At 40.0% G+C, this 23,466-nt stretch overlaps 3 protein-coding genes across 5 annotated transcripts in view; 2 read left to right on the top strand and 1 right to left on the bottom strand.

Annotated features, from left to right (window-relative positions):
• Positions 1-11,990, top strand: part of frem3 (Fras1 related extracellular matrix 3) — a 37,399-nt gene extending 25,409 nt beyond the window's left edge. Inside the window, exons 4-24 of the mRNA XM_014007810.1 lie at positions 67-297; positions 420-545; positions 713-964; positions 3,782-3,931; positions 4,022-4,231; positions 4,933-5,130; positions 5,206-5,370; positions 5,489-5,671; positions 5,741-5,871; positions 6,805-6,963; positions 7,066-7,369; positions 7,458-7,589; positions 7,686-8,017; positions 8,136-8,328; positions 8,435-8,539; positions 8,863-8,990; positions 9,072-9,206; positions 9,300-9,426; positions 9,516-9,703; positions 9,780-9,926; positions 10,000-11,990. Coding sequence (XP_013863264.1) covers positions 67-297; positions 420-545; positions 713-964; positions 3,782-3,931; positions 4,022-4,231; positions 4,933-5,130; positions 5,206-5,370; positions 5,489-5,671; positions 5,741-5,871; positions 6,805-6,963; positions 7,066-7,369; positions 7,458-7,589; positions 7,686-8,017; positions 8,136-8,328; positions 8,435-8,539; positions 8,863-8,990; positions 9,072-9,206; positions 9,300-9,426; positions 9,516-9,703; positions 9,780-9,926; positions 10,000-10,542 — 4,139 coding nt within the window. The 3' untranslated portion in view covers positions 10,543-11,990. The remainder of the gene's footprint in view (positions 1-66; positions 298-419; positions 546-712; positions 965-3,781; positions 3,932-4,021; positions 4,232-4,932; positions 5,131-5,205; positions 5,371-5,488; positions 5,672-5,740; positions 5,872-6,804; positions 6,964-7,065; positions 7,370-7,457; positions 7,590-7,685; positions 8,018-8,135; positions 8,329-8,434; positions 8,540-8,862; positions 8,991-9,071; positions 9,207-9,299; positions 9,427-9,515; positions 9,704-9,779; positions 9,927-9,999) is intronic.
• smarca5 (SNF2 related chromatin remodeling ATPase 5) lies at positions 11,358-20,450 on the bottom strand. 2 transcript variants are annotated; one of them, XM_014007811.1, is made up of 24 exons: positions 20,184-20,450; positions 18,305-18,436; positions 18,041-18,207; positions 17,842-17,942; positions 17,624-17,724; positions 17,316-17,495; positions 16,387-16,542; positions 16,156-16,287; positions 16,006-16,074; positions 15,803-15,912; positions 15,397-15,623; positions 15,113-15,234; positions 14,448-14,600; positions 14,217-14,349; positions 13,821-13,969; positions 13,611-13,733; positions 13,412-13,519; positions 13,219-13,332; positions 13,018-13,140; positions 12,801-12,933; positions 12,577-12,695; positions 12,257-12,469; positions 12,039-12,149; positions 11,358-11,832 (listed from the first exon to the last, which is right to left on the bottom strand). In XM_014007811.1, exons 1-24 carry the CDS (start codon positions 20,253-20,255, stop codon positions 11,767-11,769), a joined length of 3,114 nt encoding a protein of 1,037 aa, XP_013863265.1. In that variant the 5' UTR covers positions 20,256-20,450; the 3' UTR covers positions 11,358-11,766. The 2 variants fall into 2 exon arrangements, with proteins under 2 accessions (XP_013863265.1, XP_013863266.1); XM_014007812.1 differs by having other exon boundaries at positions 18,305-18,430.
• A 1,472-nt stretch (positions 20,451-21,922) lies between these two features.
• The window catches only part of usp38 (ubiquitin specific peptidase 38), an 11,930-nt gene continuing 10,386 nt past the window's right edge, over positions 21,923-23,466 (top strand). For both annotated transcript variants that reach the window (XM_014007813.1, XM_014007814.1), the window contains exon 1: positions 21,923-22,090. The gene's annotated coding sequence lies outside the window, so the exon portion shown is untranslated. The remainder of the gene's footprint in view (positions 22,091-23,466) is intronic.

Genomic DNA, 23,466 nt, shown 5'->3' with positions numbered 1-23,466 from the left:
GCAAAAATCCTGCTTGGATATTGCTGCATGGAGTCTGAAAGTTCCCTCCAAATAATTATCCTTCAGGTATTGCAACGAAGGACGGCACAGCAGAGCAGGACAAGGACTTCCGTGGTAAAGCTCAGAAGCAGGTCCAGTTCAACCCGGGCCAGACGACAGCAACCTGGAAGGTGAAGATCTTCACAGATCAGGAGTTTGAAATCTCAGAGACCTTTGAGATTCAGCTTTCAGACCCTGTTATGGCAGCGCTGGAGTATCCCGATACAGCGACAGTGGAGATTGTGGACCCTGGAGATGGTAGGATTTTGGTATTTTGGGGACATTGGGAGAAATTTGTACATTTATGTGGCTGATTTAATGTGTTTTTGAATTGATACGGGAATCACTAACTTTGTTGTTGGGCTGATTTTTCCAAACAGAATCAATGGTCTTCATTCCACAAGCTGAATTTAGGATAGAGGAGGACATCGGAGAGTTGTTAGTGCCTGTCAGGCGTTCAGGAGATGCCAGCCAGGATCTTATGGTAGTTTGTTACACTCAGCAAGGTGGGAATGCATCTTTTTGTAAATATTCCAAAACAAAAAAGTAAACTTCATTGCGTGCATCACCGTGTTACTTTGCTGCTTTTATATGTTTTACATGTTTTGCTGAAAACAAACGAAAAAACATAACAGAGCTTCCGAGACAAAACTTCATTTTTATCCTGCCCCAGGCACTGCCACCGGCACCGTCCCCTCCACAGTCCTGTCTTACTCCGACTACATCACAAGGCCTGAGGACCACACCACCGTGCTACACTTTGATAAGGATGAACGAGAAAAGATCTGCCGCATCATCATCATTGACGATTCCCTGTATGAGGAAGAGGAGAGCTTTAATGTCAGCCTCAGTATGCCCATGGGTGGGCAGGTGGGAGCCCACTTCCCGTCCTCCAAAGTGACTATTTTGGCAGACAGTGATGACGGTAAGTGGTAATACTTTTGTTTTCTTTACCTCATTTTAGCAGGCTTTAAGAGTGCATCCTGAATCAAAGATGGTGGAATGAAAATAAAGTGTAGAATTATACAAATATATTTTTATATCAAAGGAGCACACATGGACCAGGAATACTTACTAATGCTGTATGCAGTGCCATATATTACATATCCGAACTTTGTACTTGATTGTCTCCTGAAAGGATAAGACTTTTTTGTAATGTGTTTTTTTTTTAATTGTCTGGAGTTTTTTATGTGATATGGACCACGACTCTGCAAATAAAGTATAAAATCATCATATACTGTCTGGGACAAAGAGTCAAGTCAACTTTTTTTTTTAATTTTAGGTTTTTATGTATCGGATCATAAAAATTATGTGGTCCTTCAGGCTCTAAAATTATTAAAATCTAATTTCAAATGTACAAAATTATTTTTCTGTATCGTTGTTTACTAACACCACATGCCAACTCTAAAGCACGGTGGTGGACAGGAATGATTTGGGCTTGTTTTCCAGTCTCAGGACATAAAGGGCACCTTGCAATCACCATGAACTCCTCTGTAAATCAAAGTGTTCCACAGCCAAATTTATCTTGAATGGCATTTGAAAATAATATTATAATTTAGATTTTAAAATAATGATTGAAAAACATATTTGTTTTCATGATAACGATTTCAAATATATTATTAGTTATTTTTTTATCTTACCTCCAGCTTTCCGAGGACCCCCTAGTGGCCCCCACTTTTATTGATGTAAGAGATTGATAATGCTGTTTAGCCATAGCTGCTAAAGGTGGTACAATTTGCTGACTCATGAGATTTTCTTTTTCACACACAAGCTTTCCATTTTGGCTTGGTTTTTCCATGACATGGTGGAATCCTCAGCTTGTTTTTGTACATTAAAGGTTACAGAACATGGTAAAAAACAGATCTTTTTTTCAAAACTCTGATATGTAAAACCATTGCCATCAAAGAAGGTGAATGCTCTATTGTCCTAGACTGTAAAAAAAAAGAAAGAATTGAATTTTGTGCTGTGATTACACAGCTGCAGGAGGTGGCAGGTGCAGGTGAGCCTTTTGAACAACATCCCTTCCATGCTCGACTTTTCGATGTTGGTATTTGAGCACCATTAATCCAGCCAAAGTGCAGTGACAGCACCACCTTCAAAGGATAAGTCTGTGAGCTTTACTGTATTTTTCTGCTTGTTATCTTTCCCATGCACGAGTCCGACAGCTCTGCCTGCTTCATCTGTCTGTCTGTGTTGGATATAATAGAACAATAGGCAGGTATTCAACAGGAGAACAGCAGACTTAGTGGATTCTGGATGACAAATAAAAAGGTCTTTAATTTAGAATGTGCTCCCTGAGTTAACCTCCCCCTATCTGCAGTGGTATTTAGAGGGAGCAGGGGCCATCCTTTTGTCCACAGAAACCAAAAGGCAGGTGGTGGAGTAAGAGGGACTATTGTCCGACTGGCATGTTTTTTTTTCTTCATCCCATCTGCTCGACGGCTTTCAGGACCTTTGCCTAAGTTTCTTTTCAGGATTTCAGATGCCTGCGACACTCATTTCCAAACTTACTCTATCCTCACATGTTGCCTCCATCCCGCACATTTATCCACAAATAATTTATAGCATCAGCTTAGAGCTTAGTTGAACTTTTTGTATACATTTAATCAGAGGTGTCCTCTCTTGTCCACTCAGATTAAACTGCTATTGTTGTTCCTACTTCTTGGTGGGTCCTGAAATAACACTACACAGTAAATCTGGTTCAGTGTTGGCCTGTGTGTGTCTGACTTTCTGAGTAAACGTGGGGTTTGGGAAAATGCCAGTGTCAGGCCTCCGTTGTAACTGTATTTGTGTGACTCTTCCTCTCACTAACCTGAAAGCTGGCCTCATGCTGCCTTTATTTCCCCTCCTCAGAACTGAACATGGGCAGAGTGGTGCTGAAAGTGGGCCAGAGTTTTACACAAGTTTATCTGGATTTTTGCAAAAACAAAGCTCGATGGAGTTTGGAAAACCTGAAGCAAAATAAAAAGCAATAACATTTGTTCAAATTTGGACTAGAGAAATTTGGTGTTTCAGATAAGAATCCACTTTTAAAAATGTTTTTTATTGTATTGCCAATATGCATCATTTTTCAAGAAACACTGGGATTTTTCACAACACAGAAATGCTGAAAATCTTCATTTTCAGGATATTTACAAAAAAATTTCCTTTTTTTTGTAAACATTTGTTGAAAACTTGCAGGCCTTAGACATTTATCAGATGATCTCGGGGGCACTAGTTGGACACAGTGCAATGAAACAGATTTTTGTACAGAAGCGATGAGAGATAAGTTATGTCGCAGGGCCCCTGAATTCTTCTTGCCTTCCATCGGTTGTCTCTGTCTCTGCCTCCACCCCCATGCTCTCTGACCACCCTGCCCCTTATCAGCCTCTCTGTCATCAGAAACCTGGAACATCCCTCACACTTATGCCTCTTTCAGCGTGCATGTACAAGCGCACACCTCATTTTTCAGGTGCATCCTCGACCCCTTTGGCGTGGAGTTCAGACGGAGCTGTCTGGGCTCAGATAAAAGGAGGTGGAGGATGGAGGGAAGACAGGATGGAATGGATGACTGATCTCTTCCTGTACCAAGACAGAAAACAAAAAAATATGGATGCATGAGCTCAGCTTTGCCAATATATCCCACATAAAACACTTGTGTCTTCAGAAAACAAAACCACAGTTCTTTTGTGGAAAATTTCTTGTCAAACTTAAGAGTAAAACATTGTTTAATCTTTATCCAACCTATTCTCCGATCTTTCAGAGCCTTCACTGTACTTCGGAGAACCTGAGTATGTTGTAGAGGAGAGTTCAGGCTACGTTGAGGTTAAGGTCTGGAGGACAGGGACCGACTTGTCCAAAACAGCAACGGTCACCGTCCGCTCCAGGAAGAGCGATCCTGTTTCAGCAGAAGGTAAAAAATAAATAAATAAATAACATTCTGTTTCTTTGTTTTGTATTAAAGTATAGTTTTACTTTGTGGTTTCCTCTTTCTATTTGCCAGCTGGACTTGACTACGTGGGTATCAGCCGCAACCTGGACTTTGCTCCAGGAGTGACGATGCAGACATTCAGGGTGACCATCTTGGATGACTTGGGTCAGCCAAAGCTAGAGGGTCCAGAGACATTTGACCTTGTGCTGAGGATGCCCATGAATGCTGTGTTAGGGGAACCGAGCATGGCAACCATCACCATCAATGACACCATCACTGATTGTGAGTGTTCAGCGTTATTAAATTTTATTATGCTGTGAACAAACCAACAAACATATTTTTGTAAATGTTGTAGCAATGAGCTCGTACTGACTGGAGATAGTTTGTAGTGTTTTATTAAGTCTTAGCAAATATATGTATATAATTTTGAAAAAAAAAAACTGGAGAAACTCTATAAAAATATTAAAATGTTTGTATCTAGAAATGGTTCTAAGACATTTTAGGCATTTCCAGTTGTTGACAGATACATAATTAATTATTGTTATAACTTGAACAGCCACTTAATACATGGACGTGTAACAAATTATATTCCTATTTTCTCAAATTCCAACTCACAAAATGAAAAATAAGTAAATAAAAATGAAGCAAACAATTACTCACATGGCAAGTCAAAGTTAAAAACAAAGATCTTGCAAGATTTATTAGTGCTCACAATATATGATGCAAATGACTTTCAGCTATAACCACATCAAATATCTGTAAAATGAACTGTTATAGACATTTTTTATGCATTTGCTAAGGCTGATTAGCTGCGGCAGCCTTCTTGAATTAGATTGACTTAAAAAGTTATCAGTTGTAGACATACATCCAAAACGTTACTTTCTGGGAGTTTCATTAAATTCAAGTAAAGAGGTAAATTTTAAAATAAAAAATATGAAAACTTTCCCATAACTTAATGATTTTTTTTGCTTGTTTGTTTGAAGTGCCGAAGGTTCAGTTTAAGGATGGAAACTACAAGGTGGATGAGTCGGATGGATCTGTGAGCGCCACCGTGTATCGCAGCGGAGACATCAGCCTCGTATCCACAGTCCGCTGTTACACCCGCCAAGGATCTGCTCAGGTCATGATGGACTACGTCGAGAGGCCAAACACTAACGCGTCAATCATCACTTTCCTGCCAGGTGAGACATCTTTTACCCTCCTCCATCTCTCTTTTTGTCTGTTTTGTCTAACCCCCCCGCCGTTGAACTCCCCAGGTGAGTCTGAGAAACAGTGTGTGGTCAGCCTGACGGACGACGCGATCCACGAGGAGGATGAGGAGTTTCGCTTGGTGCTGGGAAGTCCCCAGAGCAAGTCTCGATATGGAGCCTCTATCGGGGAGCAGAAGGAAGTGCTGGTCACCATCACAGATGAGAAAGATAGTACGTGTTCTCTGAAATCAAACATGATTTCAGTGCATGGATCAGAAATTCTAATACTCTGATTGAGATTTATCCAGCAGAAAGCGAATTCATTACTCCACTCTGTTCCCTGTTTCAGAGCCCATCATCCGATTTTCAGAGATCAAGTATAGCGTGCGTGAACCGCAGGTTAAAGGTGATGTGACAACGGTGAAGATTCCCATTCTACGTTTTGGAGACACCTCCAAGGTCTCAGTAGTGAGAGTACACACAAAGGATGGTTCTGCAACCTCCGGAGATGACTATAACCCACTGTCAGAGGGTAAGAAAATCTATGTTTATTTTTTAAACACTTTTTGCATCACTGCTCACTTCCCTGTCTGTGTTTAAGATGTGGAGTTCAAAGAGAACGATAAGGAACATTTTGTTGAAATCGAGATCCTGTATGACGGTCAGAGAGAGATGAGAGAGGCCTTCACTGTACACATGAAACCTGATGACAACATGGTGGCCGAACTACAGGTGAGTAAAAGCCACATGGCATTAAAAAACACACACATACACACTCATAAGCAAAACAGAAGCCAGCAGTCATTCCAAGCAGAACTGCGCGGGTTAACATGCGTCTTGTCGTGTCAGCCTGGGTTAAAGTAAGCAAGCGGCCAGCAGCTGGCCATGCTGTCAGCACACCCGAACCACAGGTCCTTTAAAAAGATTTTCCCTCTGGAATGAGATGCTGAGGGGAATATCCCTGCAGAGCCAAACTGAAGACAAATCTATAAACAGAACTGTGACATTCTACCCATACTCTCTACATCAGCTGCATGCCATTCACGGCACAGAAATAGGTCAGCTTGCACTAAATTGTTTTGTGCTTCATTACATTGTAATGAAACTGTGACTCCCTGAGAGACCTCTGCACTCTGTGTCAAACATATACATAATTATATTTAGAGGTTTATGAATTAATAAAACAAATGTTGTTTTGAATAACACAATGAGAAATCCAGATTTAAGTTGTTTGTAGGCAACCCTATGTATTTATTGTAGGATTTATTGGGGTAAACATTAGTTTACACCAAAGCTTAGTAGACAAATGTGCAGATTATTACATATAGAGAAGTTGACTGGTGAATGCAAACAGGTGTGCTGATTAAAAACATGGAGAAAAATGGGTAACCAGAGTGGGGCAACTGAGGACATGTAGAGGTTATGGCAAATAAGAATATAAAAACAATGACACTAGCCCAAAACAAAGATTCCCGCCATTGTACATATTGGCTAATAAAGTTGTAGTTTTCTGAAGATAATGGGGTCTTAGTAAAAACTAAATACGACAAATTGATTTGATCAACAACAGTGACTCATCTGAACACGATTCCCATTCTCAACTAATTGGTGAAGCTAACACTTTACATGAGCAAGTGCAGCTGATGATGTCTTTCTTTTTTCCAGATGAACAAGGCCATTGTGTACATTGAGGAGATGGACAGTGTAGCAGATGTTACCTTCCCTGCAGTCCCTCAGGTGGTGTCCCTGCTCATGTATGATGACACATCTAGAACCAGAGACAGGCCGTACCCGCCCAATGGATACCCTGTGGTTTGTGTGACGGTGGGTACGATGCTGCTTTCCTGAAAAGCTTACTAAAAGTTCGTTGGTAAACAAGTGGAATTTTACTACCTTCCATGTGCTTTTGTGTGCCTGTTTTTCTAGGCCTGCAACCCAAAGTACCATGATTTCGACAAAACAGGATCCATCTGCTCTGCTGAGAGCATCAACAATACTCTGACCCAGTATCGCTGGCTGGTGAGCGCTCCCACTGGGTCAGATGGAGTGACTAGTCCCATGAGGGAGGTAGACACTAACACTTTCTTCACCAACACCAAGTCAGTCACCTTGGATTCAATTTACTTCCAAGCCGGTTCCAGGGTTCAGTGTGCAGCAAGAGCTTTCAACGCCAATGGAGATGCTGGCCTGGAGCTGTCCAGTCCCATTGTTGTGATTAGCAATGAAGAAGGTGAGCAGAGAAAGAGAAAAACTTGTGGAACTTGGGATCATTCATGCCTCTATTAATTCAATTTGATTTGACTTTCTCCTATTTATAGGTATGTGTCAGCCACGACTCCCAGGAACTGTTGGGGCTGAACCTTTCTCTGCTAAGATCCGCTACACAGGCTCAGATGATCCAGACTTCCCTAACCTCATCAAACTGACCATCACTATGCCTCACATGGATGGTAAAATCTCAAACTTGATTGCAGTTTTTCATCTATGGTGATTATTGTTCACATACCAGCTAAAGACTAAAAATCTTACAATCTCCTCACAACCAGGAATGCTACCAGTGATCTCCACAAAACCGCTATCCAACTTTGAGCTCACTCTGAGCCCGGATGGCACACGTGTGGGTAACCACCGCTGCTCCAACCTACTGGATTTCAATGAAATCCAAACTGGCTATGGCTTTATCACAGACGCAACAAAGAACCCTGAAATCATTGGGGAGACTTCGCCATACCAGTACAGCACTGCTATGCGTTCAGCCAATTCTCTGCGCTTCTATAGGAACCTCAACTTGGAGGCCTGCCTCTGGGAGTTCACCAGCTACTACGACATGTCAGAGCTGTTAAATGACTGTGGAGGTTCCATAGGCACTGATGGACAGGTAGACATGTGTCACTGCAAACACAGCATCAAATAAGACTGAGCTCTGAAATCCCTTTAACACATTAATTATTGCATTTTCCAACTTTATCTTTGATTTTGTGTTTTCCCACTTATAGGTGCTGAATCTTGTCCAATCATATGTCACCCTGCGTGTACCTTTATTTGTGTCCTACGTCTTTCACTCTCCTGTGGCTGTCGGGGGCTGGCAGCACTTTGATCTGCAGTCAGAGTTGAAACTCACCTTTGTATATGATACAGCAATTCTGTGGCAGGATGGTATCGGCAGCCCACCTGAAGCTGAACTACAAGGTACTACCATCTCACTGTTCTCTGCTAGGTTTTTTTTCAGCTTTTTCCCCAATTTGAAATCATACATCTGAAGAGGATAAAATGTTTTTGTCATTTGTTTTCACAGGAGCCATGTACCCCACCAGCATGCGCATAAATGAGGAGGGTCGCCTTGTAGTTTACTTCAAGACGGAGGCTCGTTTCAGAGGACAGTTTGTTATGTCTCATCCAGGTATGAGAGCGACGCCCACATGCACAACATTCAAGCCCCAAACCAATCCTGTTGGGTTAATTTTATACAAGCAGCAGCATATTGGGTTACTGTGGCCAGCATGCCCTGTCTTCATCTATTTCTGGAGTTCCGCTTTAGGGTTCTTCCTGTGCGAGTGTGCCAAATGTCATTTAAGTAAATGTTAAAATGACCCTGCAGCATTTACAGTTAGGCAGCAAGAGACCAAAACAACGTGAGACACTTCAAGAAATACGCACATGGTTGCTAGTTTAGATGACATACAATGCAGCTGTAAGGAATAATGCCTGCCTGCTCACCTTTAGGAACCAGTGTGTCGTCCATGGTGATATGTGCTGACCATCCTGGGCTGACCTTTACTCTGGCCTTGGTCAGGACAGAGCCGACCTACAACCAGCCCATGCAGCAGTGGAGTTTTGTCTCCGATTTCGCAGTAAGTCATAATGAGATGATCCATTATGCCACATTAAGTTAATATTTTAGTAATTCACCAATGTTCCTGTTTGCTTCCAAGGTGCGAGATTACTCTGGAACCTACACTGTGAAGTTGGTTCCCTGCATTGCTTCACCCAACGGAGAGTTTAGTATCCCTCCTGTGTGCCACCCAAGAGAGCCGCTTACTTTTGATGTAGACATTCGCTTCCAGCAGGTTGGGCTCGATAACCTGGCAGGAATCCTTTGGTCATGCTTTTACTAAATACCAGAACCTGAATTTATTGAATGTGTAACCCATTGTCTCCAGGTGAGTGACCCAGTGGCAGCTGAATTCAGTCTAAATACTCAAATGTTCCTCCTGTCCAAGAAAGAGCTTTGGTTGTCTGACGGCTCAATGAGTTTTGGAGAAGGAACTGATGCTGCTTTTTCAGAAGGTAGTACACCACTGCCATCTATTGGTTTGATGTAAAATTACAGCTTGGGCTCTGCCTTTGAGACAGATGAAATTTGTTCATCGCTACAGGCTCCATCATTTATGGCCGTGTGATGGTAGACCCTGTCCAGAACTTGGGCGACTCCTTCTCCTGCAGCATTGAGAAGGTGTTCCTCTGCACCGGAGCCGATGGATACGTCCCCAAATACAACCCCACCAACAAGGAGTATGGCTGCTTGGCAGATGCTCCCTCTCTGCTTTACAGATTCAAGATTCTGGTAACTTGAAATAAATGATTTTTTCTTTTAAATTGAGGCTGCAGTAATTCTAATTCAAGTGTGTGTTGTTCTGCAGGACAAAGCCCAGCCAGAGACTCAAGCTCCAGCATTTGGGGACGTGTCTTTTAAGGCCAAACTGGCACAAGACACCCCTGGAGCACAGCCTTTGGTCAGACAGCCAGGCTCAGATGGCTTCATGCTTTCCTCTTCACCACTTTTTCAGGTCAGTAACTCTTCAAGGCATTGCATCTACTGAAATAGGGTAGGAATATGAACATGTTGGCCTTCTTTTTCAGGTGGCTGCTGGCAGAGAATGGTTCATCCACACCATTTATACCGTCCGCTCCAGAGAAAACGCCAATCGTAACATCGGCAAGCGGAGTGTCGAGTACCTCCAACATGGTTTCTCCTCCGCCTCAGAAGTAGTCAATCGCCACCGCCGTGCCGCCCCGTTGTTCTCCAGTCCGCCCCTGGCCCAGGACATCGGTGTCAAAAACAACCGAGGCACCAACATCCAGCACATCGCTCTGGACCGGTCAGACCGCATGGTGGTCAACCAGAGGCAACCCTGGTCTTTGAGCCATGACCACCTTTTGGAGCGCCCCCTTCTGGAGAGTTCAAGCAGAGAGCCGGCTGATACCTTCTATCTACCCATGCTGGTGGGCGTTGCAGGTCTGATCTTGCTCATCTGCGTCATCGCAACCGTTGTTATTCTTCTGCTGCGGCGCAAGAGGAGGGAAAAGAAAAGTCAGTTCCCTCCATACGCCACTTCCTCCTCATCTGCCTACAGCCACGGTTTGGTTGGTATGTGGAGCAGTTCGGACAGCTCTGAAGTCTAAAGGTGGATCGTGCTTCCCCTCAAAACATGTCCCTTATTTAAAAAATATATAATTACCAGTCTCCTTCACCACTGTGCCTTTGAAATTTAGCACTGAAAACATCCCTGTGCAACTTGTGGACAGAACATCAGTGCTCAGGGGCCTACATGCAGAGAATGTACCAGTTATGAGGCCTATTAATATCTGATCCTTAATTTTTCTGCAATAATGTACTGTAAGCTTGTACCTTCAACAGCTGATTCAGAATTACAGTGTTCCGAGTGTTCAGTTGTAAAAAAAAATGCATTTTCACTTGGCATTTGCAAATGCATGCTAGTAAACTAAATGCAGCGGATTCATGAGTGAAAGAAAGGTAACTTTTAGTTTCATATTTTTAAAATATCAAGTTTTATATCACTGTAATTCATTGTTTTGTTTCGTGGAGTCAGATAGAACTGACCTGAATGAATGACGATGTGATCATTTTTTTCCGTTGTGCTTTTAAAAGCTTGCTCACCACTGACAACTATCACTTTAGAGTGACTGGAAGGGATTGTAAATGTTATTTTAGTCTTCTGAGAATGCAGTGTTTTGTAGGTTCGTGAGATAAATGTGGCTGAAATATGTTTCGACTTTATCTGTGTAGATATTAAAAGAGGACAGTGACAAAAACAAAAATGGTATTTCACCCTGATGAAACTTGAAAACAGTAAGTCTGATTTGCTCATCAGGTCTTGGCAAAACATGTTTGTGACAATTTCAAAGGTTTGGATGCAACTATACTTTAAACTGCTAAATATAAATGTTTTTAAATGAGTCTTTTTTGACCAGACAGGTTTTTTTTATATATAAAAAAGGAAAGATTTATTTGTGATGATCAAAGGGACATTTTGTACTTCACAAAAAGATGAAAGAACAATTCTTTTTCTTAAAAATAAAGTTGGTACTTATTGTTACATGGAATGCAGTGCAACCAGCAGGCATAAATACATTTTAGATAACTACTAGTAAAGAAACAAAAAACATACTAAACTAAGCCAGCACAGCTGCAGTGTTTAGGTGAGTGACAACAAGGCGGGCTCATTAAGGAGCACTTTCCTAAAACCTAATACAACCAGATCAGTCCGTCAAGGATTTTTACACAGTACATTATCACATCCTGCAAAACAAACACAGATACTAGGACTAATGACACCGGAGCTGGCTGCCGGGGTCAAACGCTGAACCTGTAGTTTGTGCGCAGCTTCACAATTTCAGCTTCTTCCTGCGTCCTCGACCATCCAGGGTTCCCTCTGGTTTACGTTTCTGCGCCTGCGATAAGAGCAGAAAATGGTCAGGAATACCAAACACAGAAAAATGTCAAACATTTTTGCTTTTAAGAAAGATGTGCCCTGTGTGTAAGTTAAACCTGATTTGTACTGAATGTCAGATATTACACCAGCACTAAATTAAACCAATGCTGTTATCTACACAGTCTGCTTTGCATCTTTTTAATGTGAGACTGAATTCTGACTTACTGAGGCAGATTTTGGTCCCCGCTTCTTCTTCTCAGCCTTTTCTCTTTCCTCCAGCTCCATGTTCTCTCTCTCTATCAGTGTGATCAGAGTGTTGCATCGCCTCTGCAGCTCCTGTACACCCAAAGGAGATTATCATCATTATTATTATTATTACTATTAATAATAAACAGAATAACGTTCACAAAGAGAGGAGAAATGGTGCAAAAATGACAATGTACCATGGCAGTCCTGGACTTGAGGAACCAGTCAAAGCGGAACTGAGGGGAGTTGCGGATGCACTGACGGAGCTCGTCGTACACGCTCTCCTTGTCGAAGCCCAGCTTGTGAAGCATACAGATGAGGAAACGGTCCTCTTCCTCCGTGTAGTTCTTGCCTTTGTTGGTGCCATAAGAGATCCGGAGCTGATGGAAGGGAGCTTTGTAGCGACCGATCTGTAATTAAAGCGGGGTAAAAAAAAGAAAAAAGAACCATTGAATTAATGCACTAACACAAAACTGTGATAAAAAGCTAAGAAGTCAAATTGCTGTCAGTTTGCTACCTTTGAGTCCAGCGCCTTCTTGATGCTGATTCTTCTCTGAATCCTGGCTTCTCCTCTTTCTATCTGGGCCATGATTTTTTCGATATCCTGCAACTCATTGCAGCGCTCCCAGAATACGGCTAAAAAAATAAACAGAAACAATAAACATATAACATTAGTGTAGCTTGAAATAAACTCTTTTTTTGTTTTTGACAGAAAAAAATGGAATTGCATATTTTGATTACCAGAATATTCCATGACTTCTTCGGGTGTTTTCCCCTCAACTTCTCTGGCAATGTTCTCGATATCATCTCTTCCCCATTTCTCATTGGCTTTAATGAACTGGTTGAAGTCACGTTTGCTCCAAATAGTAAAGCCCTGCAAAAGAATATTAATAAATAAGCTTTCCAGCACATAAAATATTATAATACATTTGCCACTTTATGTGATAATCATCTGTACCTGTTGCAGAAGGTTCTCCTTCTCCTCTAGCTCCTCCTCTGAGAGCGCTTCGGCCTCATCGATCTTGGCTTGCTCCTCCTTCTGGACCTGAGCTGAGTTGGGGATTTCTGGGTTACGAGGAACCTGAGCAGACGCAACCGACAGATCAGCTTGGACACAGCTTGAATGAAGTAATGATCTTAAATGAAGTGTTTTATGTACCTTGTATCCTATCGTCTTTCTGTAGTACAGAATTTCCTTTTCCAGGAGCTCGAAAAGACGTGGAGGGAAGAACTGGAAGTCTTGGACATTTGGCTGCTTGGGCGGACGAGGCGCCTGTCAAAGACACAGTGGTTATAATATCTGCTGCATTAATGTGTTGTGCGTGTGGAGTGTTAAGCGTAAACCGACTCACCTTGGGGGCTTTAGGCTCACTGACTCGCAGAGCTTCTCTGAAATAAGCATCCACAGCATAATTGGCTTTTCTTTCTCTCTTAGGAGGCTCGATCCAGTTGGTGATGACCTGAGGGGAAAGGAAAACAACCATAAAAATCGAATAGTTTCGGGGAAATTTGCCAGCAACAGAGCCAACAGTTATTGTGGGGCACTTTCACCTTCTTCTTCTCCCTGTAGTCCTCTCCTTCAAACGTGTACACACTGGTGTTCTCCGTGTCCATGGTGAAGTTTCTCAGGGAGCTCTCGCCCAGAGACGACAGCTTTTCCTTCATTTCCATAGTCTAACACAAAACAACCAGAACATTTTAAATTTTACATAGAAAAGACATTAAGAAACGGCTTTTATCTTCTAAATAAGGGACTCGTACCTTCCTCTCGCCGCGCTCCAGAATTGCATCGATGTCATCGTCTGTGATCTCGCTCTCTTTGGAAGCAAACACATGCGTGGCGCCGTGACGGATGATGGACAGCATCTCATCTTTGCCAAGTTTGTTTGCACTTGGATCCACAAGTCTTCCTGTAAAACACAAAAGAAAAAAAAAAAAAGAATGATTAAATCTTTTCACTTAGCTTTTTTTTCCCTTTCAAACAAACAACAATCTTTTTATTTTACCGCTTTGTGAATTGCAGCTGTAAATACTTAACAGTAACGAAACTTTCTACTGATGTAGAAAGTAGAAAGTGTAGTAAGATGTTAAACATCATTCTAGCCATCCCAATTTAAATTTAAAGACAGTTTAAATTATCGTTGACAAAAAAAGGACCTTGCTGGATGACAATAGAGTCCAGGCGTAGTTTCATCTCGGCCCTCTCCACAATCCTCTCCTCCACCGTGTTTTCAGTGATGAAACGGAAAACACGCACCTGCTTCTGCTGACCAATCCTGTGAGCTCGGTCCTGTAATGAAAACAAGAAAACATTTTGATTTTATTTTTTTTACCTGTACTTACTTCATCCCTTCCTAATGACAGAGTGCTGTTTGAGAGAGCGCTCACCATGGCCTGCAGGTCGACCTGAGGGTTCCAGTCGGAGTCGTAGAGGATGACGACGTCAGCTGTGGCCAGGTTAATACCCAAACCACCAGCTCTGGTGCTCAACATGAAGATGAACTTAGAGCTGTTCGGTTCGTTGTATGCGTTGATGGAAATCTGGTGTGGGACAAAATAAAAAGGAACAATTTATATGAAGTTTGTTATTTTAATAAAATACCAAAGCGTTTGCAATTAAGAAACAGGATTTTCACAGAAAATGCTGTGTGAACGCTAAGTGCTAAATGACAGCTGAAATTTGTTAAAGAATGGATTCCTAAAATAAATAAACAAATAAATTAATTAATTAGAGAAAATCACCAAAACCTAAACCTAAATGATGGACAACCGTATTTGTTGGCCAACAATGACAGAACAAAGTCAGTCGACCATTTCTAGTAAAGAAGAAAAGTTGCAAAATCAAGTACTTCATGACTGTGAATAGCTAAATTGCTCATAAAAAAATCTTCAGAAAAAATGGGATGAAAAAAATTTCAGAGAACAAATTTTTTTGAAGGAACTGAAAAAATCTCTATGTAGTTCAATGGGATTTTTTTTGTAAATAAAGGAAAATACGGCAACTCACAAAGAATAAAAGGTTACAAACCCTGCTTTGTCCAAGTTGAGCTCACCTGTCTCTCTTCGTGTGGCGTCTGACCGTCCAGGCGACAGTACTCGTAGTTCTTCCACATGCAGTAGTCCTCCAAGATGTCCAGCACCCTGGTCATCTGACTGAAGATGAGCACACGAGACCCTAAAAAATAAAACATACCTTGAATACCTGTGGATGCATCTGAAGTATTGAGCAATGCAAATAATCCTGGTTAATCTAATCTTTTTCAAATAAGAAATGAAATAAAAGCAACATTACGTTATTACAATGACACTACGGTATAAGTATTTACAGGCTTCATACCCTGTGCCTTCATCTTAGGCAGTAGCTTGTCCAGCACCGCCATCTTCCCACTGTTCACCACCAGGTGCAGGTCGGTGGTGTAAGGGGGGCCTGGCTCGGCCCCGTCAAACAGGTACGGGTGGTTGCAGCATTTCCTGAGCTGCATGAGAACGTTTAGCAGACGCATCTTGTCCATTTTCCCCGCAGAGTTCAGAATGTCGATGTCCTTCATGAGAATCTTTGTGTACCTGAAGGGTTTCGAGAGATTTTTTTTATTCCAAACCAAGTTATCTGAAGCTGTTTGTCACACACACACACACACACAAAAAAGCTTAGAGTTAATTTAGTTTAACAGTGTCTTCATAATCATTCCCCAGCCTGTGAATAAACTCAACTAAAGGTCAAAAAGTTAAGTAAAGATGCTCACCACTCTCGCTGCATCTTACTCAGACCCACATATATCTTGATCTCTTTCTTGGGCAACAAAGTCTTCTCCACATCTGCTTTGATACGACGGAGCAGGAAGGGGCGCAACACCTACGCAACAACAACAAGACGGTTTTTGAACAAGACTGAAAAAAAATTTATATATATATTTTTATGCGACATTAAAGACCCTCCAGAACGTACAGTGTGGAGACGTTCAACCAACTTCTGATCACCTAAGCAGTTGTTTGTGTCAAACCACGAGTCGAAATCCTGTAGAACAAACAGAAATGAATTAAACATGGAACAGATTGCTTATAGCAGTAGAATTTGAGGAGGGATAAAACACCACACCTCTGCTGAATTGAAGACATCAGGGAGCAGGAAGTTGAGCAGAGCCCAAAGCTCGTGCAGGTTGTTCTGAAGGGGCGTTCCGGTCAAAAGCAGACGATTGGTGGTTTTAAACTCGCGCACAATTTCTGAAAGCTACCCCAAAGCAAAGACATTATTTTTTTTAGGTCGTTACGTAATGTTGCATGTAAAAGTTTAAAACAAAAGAGTGTTTTATCTCTGCAGCAGCCTGACCTTTGACTTCTCATTCTTGATCCTGTGAGCTTCATCGATGACCAGGTACCTCCAGTTGAACTTCTTGAAGACGGCTTTTTCGATGATGAGCATTTCGTAGGATGTGACGCAGACGTCCCACTCTCCTGGCAGCAAGACGTCTCTGATCAGGGCGGTCTGGAAAATTGCAGCAAAGAAAAAAAGAATAGTGAATGAATTTGTGACCTGTGTTGGCAAAATGAGTCAGAAAAAACATAATTGACATAATTAAAATTTAAGTAAAAACAAGTGCATAAAGACACAGATTTTCCAAGTCTGCACACACACCTGCCTGCTTGGAAAATGTGGGAGACAGACAAATGAGAGAGTATGTCATTAAAAAGACTGCTGTACCATCCATTAACCTTGTACCACAACCCCCTCCGCCCGACCAGCCCTAGACAATTTTCTGGGGAAAACCCTGAAATGTTCAGTGTTTCTTTGAATCCAAAATTTCTAACAGGTATGTCTTTAGAAATAATATTTTTAATTATCTTTTAAATTCATTATATTGATGCCAGCTGCCACAGCACCAGGAAATCTTTTTATTAATGTTTGGCATCACTGTGAAGCTTAGGCATTTCTTCTTTTAAATATAAGAATTACATTTTCATATGACATCACTCTAGACCAATAAAAATAAAGTTTTCAAACCAGCATTCTTTTAAACAAAACTAGCTTGTTGTCAGGCCAAGAGATTAAACACAAAATTGAAACAAACATTGTATCATTTTGAAGCCTATGAGACAGAGAATTTGAAAGTAATAATAATTCAATGTAGAAAAATTCCTCATTGCGACTTGTTTTGCCAGCATAGGTCATATTTATAAACAGGAACAGCTTCCATGCATACAGCAACATGGGTCAAATTTGTCCACAAACAAAACTTTTGCTAGCAAACTTTAGCCTACCCTCTGATCTCTGTCTCCAATCAGACAAACTGCACGTAGAGAGGGCACCCATCGCTTGAACTCGTTCATCCAGTTGTAGAGGGTGGACTTGGGGACCAGCACCATGTGTGGGCCAGGGATGTTTCTGTAGTGTTTCATGTAACCCAGCAGGGCAATGGTCTGAAGGGTCTTTCCCAGTCCCTGAGAACAAGTTGACATAGTGTGTTGAGAGGCAGAGATTTACACAGAAACAGCACAAAACTGAAACACACTCACACGTCCTTAAAACAGGTGAATATCAGTGATTGTGGAGGTGGGAAAGTACTGACCATCTCATCTGCGAGGATGCCATTGATTCCATTCTCATACAAAGAAATGAGCCAGTTCAGACCACGGACCTGATAGTCCCTCATCTTTCCTGTTTTTACATCTGGAGAAAAGAAGAAAACACAGAACTTCTGGAACGGCTTATTCATTATGTGTATGGTTTAAAATACTGATGCTCAAATCACCCTTTGATTTCATACAAAAACAGGTGATTGCTTACAGGAAGGAGATTCATCAAAGCGAGTGCACACGTTGGTGGTCTTCGTGCTCTCGCTAAGAAGCTCTTCATCCTCCTCCTGTTCTGTGCGACGATGACGGTTGCTGTCAAAGATGAGCAGGATGCAACAATTTAAGATCAAAATAAGAGTAAACTACACAGATTAAAGTTTTTATTTTTTGAAGGGGGGGGGGATACTCACTCTCCAACAGACAACAGGTTTTGTTTCTCATCCTTCTTGATCCGAGGACGACCTGGTTTCATCTTCAGAGGGGAAGTCGGGGTCTTCTGTGCAGCCGGCTGGATGAAGTGGGCGAACAACTCGGTTTGCTTCAGAAGATATTCAAATCTGTTGGTCCGGTCTGTTTGCTGCATTACACAGGAAGTAAGGCGTCAACCCTGATGTAAACAAACTCAAAAGGCAAGCGATATCAGTTAATCCAGTGAACAAATAAAATCTATTTACCACTTTCTCCTCATAACCTGGAGTAGAATCTTTAGTTTTTGATGATGAGGAGGAGGACGCATCTTGACCATCGGCTCCAGTATCCGAGGAGGACTCCTTTCCAGCATCTGAAGAGTCAGACTTTTCCTGAACCAGATGAGACAGAAAACAGAATAGTTGTAATAAGAGCAAATATTTTGATTTTTTTAAATAAAGCAGATAAAAAATATATAAACTAACTAGAAATACAATACAATATCAGTGGAAGGCTAATTACTGATATTTATATAGAAAACCATAATAATTATTATTATTATTATTATTATTATTATTATTATTATTATTATTATTATTATTATAATAATAAAGTTCTTCTATCATTAAATACTATTTAACACCAGGTCTTGATTACTACAGCAGTGATTGCAATGTAACTTTATTTTTCTTTTACATTTATAACAATATTTGTGTTAGATAAGTGGTATTAGGGTTGGGCAATATTGGCAAAAAAATAATCACGATTAATTGTGGTATTTAGCCGATAACGATTAATTTGACGATTAATCCCCCGGAGTCCCTGGACACCCTTATGTCCTAGTCACATGACTAATTAATGGGAAATATTTGCTATTCATAAAAATCTGTTCCAAATTGTGTCAGAATTACAGACTTCAGGCTATACATCAAATTTTAAATTGTGTCGATAAATAAATTACAGAATAAATTACTTTTTTTAAATGTTCATCATATTTGAAGCGAAGAGGAACATCGAGCGGACTCTGCCCGGTGCCATTAATCGCATTAATCGTCAAGTGCCAAAAAAATTATTGATTAATGTTTTTCTGGTGATTAATTGCACCACGATACGATTATGCCCAACCCTATGTGGTATTACAACAATAAATCACTAACCAATAGGGTATTTGATCAACTTAAAATTGAGACTGCATTTGCTGACATTGCAACACCCTTTGGACTTTTGATAAATATTAAGCTGTTTGTTCAGTTTGTTAAAATATGGTATGTTTTTATTATAATGTATACATATACATAGATTGAAGTTTCACCTTAAACTCGTCAAACAAAGCAAAACTCCCCTTGCCTAGTTTCCTAGTTTCACCCAGGTACAAAGCTAAGTCAATCAGGTCATTTTGATGTTCTCCTGTCGCAGTCTCTCTCAGGATCCTCCACCTCTGTGGTGACAGTTGTGGACCTGGAGTCATGGATTCATCCCAGCAAGAGTCATGAGATGTTCATTATTTGTAACCTATATAGCTGAACCCCAAGACTATATGCTATATGTAAGTTATGCACACGTTTACTAGTCCTTGGCTATACTTTTTTGTAAAAAAAAATGCTTCCAGTAAAGTTTTTATAATCATTATTATGTTCATGATGAGACTTTAGTGTTGAGTCTGATGGATGAGCTTTTCTTGCTGAAATGCACGACTTACACAACAGCCACTGCTGTTCTAAAAACAAAGAGGCGGAGAGGACATGAGCGGTGCTCTTTCTCAACAGCTAAAAACTGATCAGTGATCAAAGCCAGCGATCATCCCATTTGTTTTGGGGAGAAGACAGAGAAAGAAAGGGTGTACACTGGCAGCAGTAATGGTCGGTGGATCTAAAGCTAGCCTTGCAGCTAGCTAATCAGTCTTCGCCGTATCGTCAGCTTCGTTCAGTTTCTGCGACAAGGCACAGAACTGCTGTGTTAGCTAATGATAGCACCGCCGTTACTAGCTAACTAGCTCAAGAACCCATTTTAACACGGACCGAGTGAAAGTTTCACACAGCCAAAACCGGGATACCGGAAGGAAGGGAAGGGGAGCGATGATAGTTGTAAACGTCTGCGGCACGTTAAACATACATTTCTTGACAAAGACCCATTAAACCGTCTTACCTCCGGTCCGCCGGCTTCTTCAAGTTCAGTCGGCTCTTCCCGCTGTTCAGCGCAGTTTTCGCTTTCGGACATTGTTGTTCGATTCCTTCCTCTGTTTGGATATATTGATCGTTACTAGGTCCCCAATGTGCTCTCGTTTAAAAGTGGTTAAGGATACTCAGAAGTTCGCCGCAGTAAATTGGAGCGTTGTTTATAATGAAAGACGCACCGGTTCAGCAGCACGTTCGAGCTAGCAAGGTTTTTTTCTCGCGCACCCGGGCTATTGTATCGGCTTCGGCGAGCGCGTTCTATCGCGAGACTTTACTGTGTTGCGTTCGCTGAAGGTTGGAATTGTTGACATCCAGTTTGGTGTGGCACAAACAGTTATTTAGTTGAATTTCAACTTTCTGTTTGTAAATGACAATGATTATTGGTTTTATTCAGTATGAAACAAGTGAAAACAAGTTTAAACAGCAACTTTGCATTTAGAGCACACATCATACAATAATATAAAACAAGAACATTTTACTTATTTTAATATTGTTTACAAAGCATAAGAACACACAAAACAAAAGTTTCGGGGACTATTAAAATAAATCCCTTCAATAAATCGTACAATTTTTCAGCTTTTGCATTATGCATCTTACTCAGACACCTTTCAAACACGGAGGAATTGTTCATAAGAACACATAATGCTGGGGAGCACTTTGCAAAACAACATTTAATATTTTGTTACAATGATTACATTATTTGATTACATCATTTATTTAAATTCCACAATATTATGTTCTAGAAATAAACCAAACTGAATATTTTGAAAGGAGAATAAATCCATTTCCATATGGGTTTGGAAGAAAAACAAACTGGTCATGATCTGTTAAAATACACAACCATAAAACAAATGTTTCTTTATTTTTTTTTACAAAATCTACAATTTTCTACATCAAATTTAAATATTTCTTTGTTGAAAGGTCTATTTAGGTTGATTCGTAAAATCTGTCAGATTTTTGATGCCTTTAAATTGTTTTGTATGTTACAACTAAGTCATCTTTTTTCTTTCTATACACATTTGAAGAAAACAAAATCGGTTTACAATCTATACTCAAACAATTTGTCTTATAATGCATGCCCTATTTGTTTTTACAACAAACTAATAAAATGTTTTGTAGTTTTCTTTGTTTTAACCCATAGCTTATATATTTGTTTGTTTATGGCAAACAAAGAAACAAACAATATGAGACATACTTACACTTATCTAATAATATCTAACACATTTAATGTGTCAATATTTAATCTAACTACTAATAGTGACAAATTGTGGTTTAAGTGGGTCCTTTTTTGTTTGTTTATTTGTTTTTTAGATCAGGCATACTTTTTTAAACTTTATTGAAATATGAGTCAGAACAAGAACAAACAAACAAGTAAAATATTAAGTATATCAGCGATACAAAAGTAATACAGTAATTACATAACAATCATATATTACATCTCAATATTGTCATACAGAATAAAAGGAACTACAAAGGAAAACAAAAAACAAAAAAACTAACTAAATAAATAAGAAAAAATAATAAAAAAAATTAAACATATAAATTATTCAGAGGTTTCGAGGCAAAAAAGATTATAATTAGGAAGAAATATGTTACTCTTCTTATCATTAATTAAATTAAGGTATTTATTCAGAGATTTTGGCTTTGATATAAAATGAGTTACATGAGGTGCAAAATTTTCTAACATTTTAGATCAGGCAGACGTAAAACAGCTTCATGGGTCCTGACGACGTGGGAATGACGTGAGAGGAAGGTTAATCAGCTGATTTTGAGCGATGAAATAAACCAAATAATACGGATTTATCTGTGAGAAGACGTCCAAATCCAACTGACAGCGGATGGGATTATGTTTGGTCTTTGTTGAAATGCTATATTTAGGTAAGTCCCGGTTCTCAGGGCTTTAGCGTTCATTCGTGGTGGTATTTATGCTAAGTCAGTGTTACCTGACTGCACCTCGGCAACAGCTAGGCCTGTGTTGCTTTGTTATTATTGTTTGTTATAATCAATAATACTGTTAAATCGTCGCCAAGAAAAGTATGAAGATCATAAGTATTGCAGACTTTTCCCTAAATTTAAGTTTTATATTTTCTAAGTGCGTGTGTCGCTGCGAAATTAGGAATCGTTAAACTGAACTAGAATTAGCGTTAGCATTAGCTGTCGGCTTCTTCTCTACATATACAGAAAGCTGTTGTTGACACACAGCCAGTGTTAATTGGTTTGGGCTAACGCTAGTTAAATTTAGTTTAAATATAATTCGCCATAACATGCAGCTATTTCAAAAATTATGTTGCAGTCTTTGTTGTTTTAATACAAAAACAACAAGGAAACACCGAATTGTGTTTATTTCTCCCACTAAACAATTGTCTTATGACGGTTTTGTCCCGATTAACTTTAAAACAAGTGTTTTTTATGTTTCACTGTTGGGTTTAATACATAACATTTTTTAAATTTGAATGACTTAATTAATTGTTAAAGCTAAATAAATAAATACAAGTATGCTCATCTGTTAACTTGTCTTTTCAAACAGTATTAAAAGTATAAAATCTTTGTTGAACATTGAATTTCTCTTCTCTGACCCAGAAGAGACCCCAAAAAGAATATCAGATGAAGGAAAATCTATTACAACAGACAGAGATTAAACATGAGATTAGATATTACATTAAATCTAAAATGGTGTTTCTCAAATGGGTGGAATTTACCTGACACTGAATACGTAATATTGATTCCTAAAATAGATTTAATGGTGATAATGAGACAGATTTCAGAACCGAGTTTCCAGTTTAATGTTTCACTCACACACACAAAATAATTGCATGTCTATTTTCCCCCAAAAGGAATAAAGTAGAGTTGTCAGTTGTAAAGGAAATGTTTTCTACCTCACTGAGAACATTTTGGTGGCACCACAGGACACACAAGTGCACATGGTCTACCTTTGGGGACAATCTGTGCAGCAGCAAAAACAAATCTATAAAAAGAGAGGCCTTTGTGTGTCATGAGGCTTTTAAAACATGTGTTTCAGCTGAGAGTAAAGATATTGCTAACGCTCATAACAATCAATTAGAGAAAAATAAGTAGGTCCTCTGGATGGGTTCTTCTGTAGTGGAACGTTTCGTCTCTCGTCAAAGAGACTTCTTCAGACAGATGAGTTTCAGGTGAACTCAGCCTTAAAGAGTAACTTACCCCAAAATTAACTTTTTTTAGCTGATAAACTGTCTAGAATGTGTCTAAAATGTTATATAGTACTGTTTCTGAGC

The sequence above is a fragment of the Austrofundulus limnaeus genome, unplaced genomic scaffold (assembly GCF_001266775.1).
Source record: "Austrofundulus limnaeus strain Quisiro unplaced genomic scaffold, Austrofundulus_limnaeus-1.0 Scaffold44, whole genome shotgun sequence".
NCBI classification, from domain to species: domain Eukaryota; kingdom Metazoa; phylum Chordata; class Actinopteri; order Cyprinodontiformes; family Rivulidae; genus Austrofundulus; species Austrofundulus limnaeus.
This window is presented reverse-complemented; position numbering and strand designations above follow the sequence as displayed.